Source organism: Lathamus discolor, chromosome 1 (genome assembly GCF_037157495.1).
Source record: "Lathamus discolor isolate bLatDis1 chromosome 1, bLatDis1.hap1, whole genome shotgun sequence".
In the NCBI taxonomy this organism is placed as follows: domain Eukaryota; kingdom Metazoa; phylum Chordata; class Aves; order Psittaciformes; family Psittacidae; genus Lathamus; species Lathamus discolor.
The window spans coordinates 100,735,158-100,744,490 of NC_088884.1; the positions used below are offsets into that span (position 1 = coordinate 100,735,158).

The 9,333-nt window shown below is 47.7% G+C and overlaps 1 protein-coding gene across 2 annotated transcripts in view; it reads right to left on the reverse strand.

Annotated features, from left to right (window-relative positions):
- Window positions 1–8,515, reverse strand: part of ZNF827 (zinc finger protein 827) — a 108,516-nt gene extending 100,001 nt beyond the window's left edge. Inside the window, exons 1-2 of one of the 2 annotated variants that reach the window (XM_065688159.1) lie at window positions 8,298–8,515; window positions 7,753–7,821 (exon numbers count right to left, since the gene is read on the reverse strand). In XM_065688159.1, the coding sequence (XP_065544231.1) occupies window positions 7,753–7,821; window positions 8,298–8,451 (223 nt within the window). In that variant the 5' untranslated portion in view covers window positions 8,452–8,515. Of the gene's footprint in view, window positions 1–7,752; window positions 7,822–8,057; window positions 8,191–8,297 lie in introns of those variants that run through there. The other variant, XM_065688161.1, reaches the window with a different exon arrangement.
- Between the last annotated feature and the right edge of the window lie 818 nt (window positions 8,516–9,333).

Genomic DNA, 9,333 nt, shown 5'->3' on the forward strand with positions numbered 1-9,333 from the left:
TTCATTAGTGGTCACACATGGGGATCACTCCTTAAGCTAAATACACACTTGTTAAAGCCATCAATTCTTTTAATGCAATTTTCTAAGAGTTACTTGCCATTTATTAAGAATTCACCAGAATTTTCCTTTTTGCCCTGATACAGCATCTTACAGATTCTAACAGGCACCAAGATCCAGGACATGTCCAAACCATTCACTTTAAATAGGAGGTTGTAATTTTAAAGTAAGCTCACACCAAATCTTCTCCCTTACAGAAACTTGGAGATAAAAAGACTACACAGGGAAGAAGAATTCTTTGCACCTGCACAGAAAGCCTCACAACAGAGGAAAAACACATCCAAGCAGCAAACCCCAGATGAGGGCAAGCAGAGCTATAAACCCTTCTAGAGGAAGGGAATCCCTAGAGGTAGGAACCACAGAGAATTCAAAGGGATGATGACATAGCTTGCTTTGAGTTGTTTCAAAAATTTTATTTCTACCCCAGTGGGAGAGCATCCTAAATAAAATAAATGAAACAGTGCAGATGTTTGGAACCTGATTTTGCTTTCTGAAACAGCTGATTAAACCATTCATTACAAGACCTCTATCACTTAGTAACCCTTTCATTTTTAACATAATTTATTCTAAACAGGAGCTAAATCATCAGTCTTGAAAACAGCATGAAAACACCTCTCTCCTGGTCTACTGTACAATTGGCACAGGTCGTTTCCCCCCCCCTCCCCCAGCTTCCATCCCTGATGCCTAAGTACTGAAAAGAACGAGGGAAAGGACTATTTATGTAGCCCAGCTTTTCCCTCCTTACTGCATGTTTCTCAAAAACATCCCCCATAACTCTTTCGCGATTCCCAATTAATCAAACTTGGACTCTGTGAATTCTTAGCCAGCAAAACAGAATAGGCTTCTCTTAGTGTTAGGCTTAGCTTGGGATTCTACTGCTCAGTGTAATTACACAACAAGCAGGAAATCCCTTCAAAAGCAGGAGAAACTTGAAGGAATAAAGTTAACTACTAATCTGACAGGCTGAGACTGAGCACTCAAAATATTTGGAGTCTCGACCAAAGAGGATGCCAAGTGTACGTGTACTAAAGGTACGCGAGGAAAAGAAAAATTATCTTTGTGAGCAGAGTGTTTCCACAATTTTGACCCTAAGTTAGGTTTGTAAAACAGAAAAACTAAAAAGACAAGTTTTCACATGAGCTTATGAATACAGGTTGCTGAATCCATCATTAAAGTAACCACAATGCCGAGTATGTGTGCAGAACCCATGCTGACTGTACCCTGCAGCATGCATCCTTTCTGCTGAAGAATGGGTCAAGTCTGATTTTTATTATTAAACCTTTCCCCAAAGATTTTATTTTAATGTAGCTTATTATCTACCTTTCTGAGTTGTTGTGGGTTTTTTCTTTCCTTCAGCCCAATATCATTTACCATTCTTCATGCCCATATCATTTATTAGGCTTCATAGAAAATATTTTTTTTAAGTGGAATAACAAGTTTTACTTTGGGGGGCAGAAAGAGAGAGAAATTCCCCCCACCTCCTTGAAAACAAGATTCTACTACATACTACCATCTACTTTGTAGTCCAGAGTGTTTACATACTGATTTTTTTTTGTAAAACACACAATACTTCAGCTCCCACACATCCTGAATGATTTTATATGCATAAACCTAAATGATACAAATCAGGTACCAAGAATAGCAAACTAGGCAGCAAAAAAAATGGTATGCTAGAAACCAGGACAAAAGATTATTTAGAAGAGGCACTCTTCAAGCATGACTCTGGAGTACTTCAACAGCTGTAAAAAGATTCCGGGCATAGGCCATATTAGCTCTCCCCAGCCATCTGAACTAATGTCTATATTATGATTTCTTTGCAACGTGAAAGAAAAAAAAATCCTCTATACAGTGCTTCATGACAAATCATATGCCTTGTGAAGCTTCACGTTAGAAACCCTTTTAACTTCCAAAAAGTCCTCTTTTGTAGGTCATGCTCTCATTATCTTGCTCTGGGATCTGGTCTGATTAAATTATAGGAAATTACTAATACTTCACTTTGAACAGCCAACTCCTTCTGGCTCTTCTTTTTCTTTTTTTCTTCTTCTAAACTGAATTCCTCCTACTCCTGCCTTCTTACATATGAAAAAGACAACAATCACTCTGTTACAAAGATTAAGTCATATTCTTTCTTCATCCCTTTTAAAATTTCAAAGTAAAAACGCATTCTGACTCCAAGTTCTCACATTTCCCATTCCACTGCTCTACCTGAGGTTTTCATGTCTGGCCAACTAAAGTTCGTGGGTTTATTCTATAATGTTTTGCACCCCCTCTAAAATCCAATTCACAAGATCCTAAAGGCTTAAATAACTTAATGAGCACAATGCTGCCTCTTAGCAGTCCCATTTACACTCCAGTGTGCTTTATTCATATTTAGCACTATCAGATATAGCCTACCATTTACCAACACTAAGCCATAGTCTACCATTGAATGCATTTAGACATTGATCACTGAATGATTTTATACAAGTGACTTAGTTTGCATGATGGAAACACCTCTCTCCTCCCTCCCTACCCCCCCCCCAAAAAAAAAAAAGAAAAACCAAACCAAAACCCACCAAATTTAAAACTGCAGACTTTACACATCAGAAAAAAAAGCCTTAAAGTGAGAAGGTATTTCCAAAAAGCCTACGATGACTTCACTATCATGAGAAGGACAAAAAAGAACGGTGTTTTCAGGTGGAATAATGTTGCTGTTATTCCACCCACCAAAAGGCTGCTGTTCACTTGATAGGTGCATTACAGTACCACCAGGACAACTGCGATGATAGCAATGAGATTATTAACCTAATCATACTAAGAATAATAATTTTCCCTACATGGCTTCTCTTGTTGACAATGAGCTATATCATGATCCCTGCAGTGGTAAGAGGTTAAAAATAGTAAATAGAAAATATGTTAAAAGCTTCCCCTTGTACATGCAATGTCTGCTAGTAAGGTAATAAGCTCTACTAAAAGAGAAAAATTCCTGCTACTGGCGAAAGCCTTTTGTCTTGGAAGCAACTTTCAAATGCCAAATGATAGTAAAGGCTTTTCTGACATTGGGAAATCTTTTGAAAAACCCATCCAACACATCCTCGCTTGCTATCAGAAAGTATCAAATTAAGCAAGCTGCAGAAATAAAAAAGGAAGAAGCGTTAAATCACTGTTAATTTACTTGTTTGACAGTATTTTCTCTACACTTTGAATCCAGCAATAAAGCCCCAACATAGTAAAAAGCTTCACAGAGTTTAAGGGTCTTTTCATTGTACAGAAACAGCTGAACACTTCAACACAGTATCTGGAATATCTAACACTATACCTGACCACGAAAGCAAGAGTTATGCCCCCTCGCTATCACATACCTAGCTTTTGATACTGCAACTAACATTGTATCAGTTCTGCATCTCCTTTTTTTAACAAAATAAACCGAATAGAAACACCACTGCAGCTTGTCCAACATGAAACACATTCTTCAGAAAGTAGCAGTAGTTCAGATTCCCCAATGTAGCAGCTAACTCTGCCTGCTACTATGTAACAAATGCAAGCTTTGCATAAGTGGTATCGCAGCATTCATTCACAAGCTGCACTGCCTCTGAAATAGAACCAAAACCCAAGGAGCACCAATTGATACACTTAGGGCAATATAGTGATCTAGATCTTAAAACATTTAACTGGAGAACCTCAAAACTTCCCAGCACTTTTACTTTTCAGGCTGAACTCTTCCAGAACACATTTGTGCAGTTCAGAAGAAACAGACTTTCAGGAATTCTCAGAGAGAAAATAACAGCGTGAGGTAGAATGGAAAATAAGGCAACAAGGAGTAGAAAACCAGGGTAAAATTGTATTTATACAGAGTTTTAAAGATTCTGCTGCTAACTGATGAGGAAAAAAAACCAAAAAAACAACAACCAAATCCATATGCTGAAGTAGCTGAAGGGGAAAAAAAAACCCTAACACACACTAAGGAATGAGCAAAATTCCTTTAGACATTCCATTGAAAATGAATTGACTTGGCTAAGTTAGTTGTATCCAAAAGTAATCATAAGACACTGTGCACTAGGCAAATTTTTAGCATACGGATCTAACTCTGTCACGGCAAACTGAGTCTACACTGGCATAGTATTTAGTTTGATTATAAATGAGACATTGCCTATCCAGGAACTCCTAAAGTCCTTTCACCATTCACTTGTATCTTAAATTTAAAAGGATGCACTTTTTCTTGTATTTGACAGAGTGTGAGTGAAGACATTCTATTGACATCTGTGTCTAAACAGCTCCCAAGCACAGACTTCTTTACACACGGAAACTCCACTTACAGTATGTGCTAATACCAGAGTCTCAAAGGGCCCATCCACCTGACTGAACCCTGAGGTTCCTTCGTCCTGCTCTGAGCAGGAGCTTAGGGCAGATGACCTCCAAAGGACCCTTCCAAACTAAATTATGCTGTAAACAACTCAGATGACTGAAAGCTTAACCTTAACTCTGCCCTTTTAAGCAGATGCCACCAAAACATGGAATTATTGCACCTAATAATATCAATCCTTTTTTTAGTTCAACCACTGAAGCTTCAGTATCTAGCAACTGCATTGAAACTACATTAAACAGATGCAACAGCCTGATACATCTCTACCAAACTCTTGCGCGAAGAACTTCTTCACCATAGCATGTGTTTTGGCAATGCAGTCTTCCTTTATGAAATTACCTCTAAAGTCAATGGCCAGAAACATAAAATCAGGGTACCCGTGAGCAGCAGCTGCATGTTATCACATCTTCAGGTGTATTTCAGGCTACATAACAATTTATAAGAAATTAATTAAGGCCTAGGGATGCTGAGAAGGCTTCCTCCCTACGCTACACTAGAGGCCACAGGACTTGCCAGACTAAGTTATGTTTGCTCAGTTACAATGCAACAGTGGGAAGTTAATCTGTGTAACCACATCTTACTACTTATTTCCCAAACAATTGTTAACAGAATCCAAAATATCACAGAGAGGTTCAGTAAGATGCTGCATCGTTTATGTGTATTGGAGATCATCCATACACCAGCGGCAACCTGTAACATAACTTTGGATTGAATCATGGCCTGATAACCACAATGGGGCAGAGTTAAGGGTCAATATGGTATTAGCCATCTTCTCTCTAGGTGCTTATGGTGCACTTCACATTCTTCTGCCATCACTAATATTCCAAACCAGAATACACACACAGTTCCTCTAAGAAATGTACTGCTGAAACCAGTAGGAACAGCAGAATAAAAATGTATTTTACACTGAGTACTCATTAAAGCAACATGTTGCAAAAATAATCACTATTTATAGAATTTGCACACTGAATGCAATGGATTACGAGGCATTTTCTGAACCTGCAGGACTGCAGGCTAGAACAGTATTCCCGCAATTCTTCCTGCATTATCTAATATATTATTATTATTAGTGTCAAATAACAGCTTCTGATCGCGTGCAATATAGCTGTGAAAGAAATTAAAATAAATAAACCCCATTAAAGAGTAGCACTTGTGTGGGACATGCAGCATGTGAGTGTTTCACACATCAGGGGAAATAAAAAACTCCCACGAATTGAACTAAAAAATTAACCCGAAAGAACTGCAAATTAGGCCGTGCAGAAAGAAAACCCCAAACCAAAACAAATAACACACGCACAGCTCGGGTCGCACAATGAAGGCAATTGTTCCGCGGCCCAGAAGCAGCCGTGACTTCCCCCGGTGCGGCCGGCCGGGAGGTCGCGGCCGAGGGGAGCCCTCGCCGCAGCCCGCAGGCAGGGGCAGGCAGGGCCCCGCCGCCGAGCACGGGAGCGGCACGCCTGAGCGAGCTAAAATGGAGCCCAGGTTTGATGTCGGCCCGAGAGGCCGGCGGAGGGCAGCCGCACCGGGGCGGGGGCGAGGGCAAGGTCAGCCGCCGAGCCCGGCCGCAACGCCCGCCCCGCCGCCACCGCCTCCCGCTCCCGCGGAGCTTCTGGCAAGCCGAGCGGCGGCTTTTGCCGCTGCCCGCCCCCCGCCCCGAAACGCCCCTCCGCGGCCGCGCAAGGCCCTGCGCGCCCGGGCTTGGCCCCTGCCCCCTCCCGCCGCGCTGGGGCCGGGGCGCTGCAGAGGCCGGCGCCGCGGTCCCGCCGCACCCCCTTCCCCGTTCCCCCCGCCCCGGCCGGCACCGGGGACGCCAGCCCGGCTGCTCTAGCGGGCGGACCGCCAAAGGGCTGCGCGGGGGCAAACAGCGAGAGGAGGGGAAGCGGGATAAAAACCCCTCCATCCCCCACCCAGGCAAACCCCATCACAACTCAAGCCTTTGACTCCGGCTGAAAGGAAAAGCAGAGAGAAATGTCTGCGGGGCTGCAAGTGCCGCCCCCCCGCACCGGCACCCTGCACCGGCACCCTGCACCGGCACACACACACACACCCCGGCCCGAGTGCCGGTGGGAGCGCTGCCCCAGCCCCCTCGCCCGCATAGCGGAGGGGAGACGGGCGGAGCTCCGCCTGCAGCGGCGGCCCCCGGGCAGGGGCCACCCCGGTGAACTCCCAGTGACCGAGCCCGGCTCCAGCACCGGCGGCTCAGCTACCGCCCTGCCCCTAGCCCTGGCGGAGGGGCTGCAGGCGCGCCCCGAGCAGATGTGCCGGAGCCAGACAAATGACCCCTCCATCCGCCCCCCGCTCTCCCTAAACCAACCCTGAGGCCAAGCAGGGGCAGGGTATTTTTAGGTTCCTTCCCCTCCCCTCCGCCTCCCTCTCAATAGCCGCCGAGCGCTGAATACACGGAGAAGGGGGAGAGCGAGCGGGAGAAAAGTTAACTGTTTTGCGAAGAGGGGAGAAAATAGGCAGGGAGGGGGGAGGGAGCGAGGAGGAGCAGTACAGGGTGAGCTGTGTCAGGGGATGTGTGTATGCGTATGTGTGCTCTCACGGGGTGCCCGCAGGCGGCGGATCGGATGCACTTTAGCCCTGTGCTCTGCTGCTCTCGGCTGGGGCAGCGCCGCCGAAGCCTGAGTCTCGCCTGACCCTTCGTTTCACTGCGGCCAGGAGGAGCCCGAAGCCCGCCGCCGCCTCTCCCTGCTCTGCAGGGACCTCGCCTGCCACGGTCTGCCTCCCCGCCGACCCCTCCCCCGCCGCCGCCGCCGGCGGCCCCGGCCCCCTAACGGGGTGGCCGTGGGGTCGGTATGGGGTGCTCCCGCCGCCGGCAGTCCCCTCCACGGCCGCTGCCCACTTCCCCCCCTCTCCCGGGCCGCCCAGCCCCGCCGCAACCTTTAGCCGGGGACGGACCTCTCGGCTGGTTCCGCACAAGACGCCAGCAGCCGCTTCCCCTCTCGCCGCCCTCTCCTCCGGTGCTAGCCCCCCTCCCCACCCCAATAAAACAGATCACCCCCTCCCTCCGGCCCCAAAGAGAAACCCACACCGCCCCCCCTGCCCCCCCCCACCCCCCCCAACAAATGCACAATCACGGGCAAGGGGAGGGAGAGGGAGGAAAGGGCGAGAGACGCGAAGAAAGAAGGGGGGAAAGGAGAGAGAGAGGAAAAATTAAAAGGGCACAAGGCTGTTCATCACCAACATGGCTGCCTTAGCTCAGACCTAAAAGAGGAATAACCCAGGCTGTGTCTTTGTCAGTTTCACCTCTGTAACCCTAAACTAATGCACGAAACGGCGGAGGCGGCTGCAGAGGGGAAGGAGACGGGGAGAGAAGGAAGGAGAAAATGGCAAAAAGAGGGGGCACTTACGTGAAGAGAGGCGCTTGGGCTGCTCCTGCTTCCTCCTGGGCATTTTCCCCCTTTTTTCACATTCTCCTCCTTGGTTTAACGGGAGATCAAATAAGACCGGGAAGGGGGGGCACGGAAAGGCACAAAGCCGGGGCCCCCGGGGGAGCTGCTAACCGGGGCGGGTTTTCCCTCTTCGCCGGGGGAACGGGGTCTGAAGCCGGTTTTCCCGGAGCCACCGCGAAGGGCTCCCTCTCCCCCTCTCTCTTTCTTTTTTTTCCCCTCTCCTCTCCCCCCCACCCCCCACCCCCCCCAACCCGGTCGTGCACCTGGCTTGTCCCCGGTCGCAGTATCCCTCAGCGGCCGGGGATGTGTTCCCGGCGGGCGAGCGGGCGCCGTGCCGGGGCGAGAGCTGGCGCGGCGGTGCCGAGGGCTGCGCCCCGCGCGCCTCCCGGCCCCTAACTAACACTAACGCCGGGATCAAAGGGCAGCGGCGGCGCTCACGGCTCGCCCGCGGGCGGCTGGAGGCAGGCAGGGACACACGGACACAGACACACACACACACGCACCCCGGCGGGCGGGCGGGCACGCACAGACACAGGCACACGCAGAGCAAAGGGGAAGGTGCCCCCGCTCCGGCGCAGCGCTGCGCGGCGGCGGGGTCCAGGCGGAGGATGCGCTGCCCCGGTCCTGCACCGCTCCGATTCGTTCTTCTACAAACATAAAGGGGTTGTGTATGGGAAGTAGTGAGGAAGATATCTGTGGGTCTTCGCACTGCGATTCCCTCATTTCTGGTGGGAAAGAAAATAGTAACATCAACCCGTAAAAAAAAAAAATAAAATAAAAAATTAAGACTTTTCGTGTGTTAGAAAAGAAAAACCGTAGCAATGCAAAGCTATCCCCGCGGAATTTCTCGGATGTGTTCAGCTATTCCTTCACAAAGCACAGGAGCCGGATGGGCTTATTGCAACCCAACTTCATAATGGGGGGCAGAAGGTGATTACACACAACTCCCTTCGTGCCAAATTAAGCGTACAAAGTAAGCAAGAAAGGAAGATGGGCAAGTGAGCATGTGGGTACCCTGTTCCAGAACCAGGTGCTGTCAATTTCTAGTACAGGTTTTAAAAAGTGGAAAGAATGCGAGCAGCATGGAAATCACAACTCCTTGAGAAGTCTGAGTGTGGGGAGAGGAGGAAATCAAGATTAGGTCACCCCTAATGGTTGATTTAACTGCTACATGATACTTCCACAATGCACACAGCAATCTGGACTTTTGAAATTTACTTTTTGTTTCCCTCACCTTGCTGTAATGCAGGTATATGAAGCTTTATCCTGAAGCAATTCAAGCGAGCATTATGAAGCCAGGATAGCAGTTTTCAATAACTGATACATACTTTGATTACTTCACAAATCACACATCTTTCTTCAAAGACATACATGAAGGTCGGTGGAAAAAAATAGAAGAGGGATTGGGTCTCACTAAAGCACAAAAGGTACTTCATGAAAGAGAAGTGCTCTCTTTGTGACTTGCAGTCATTTGGATAAAAGTCCACATAGAGGTTGTTAATGATTTAAACTCTAAAACCTGTTACTACAATTGAAGTA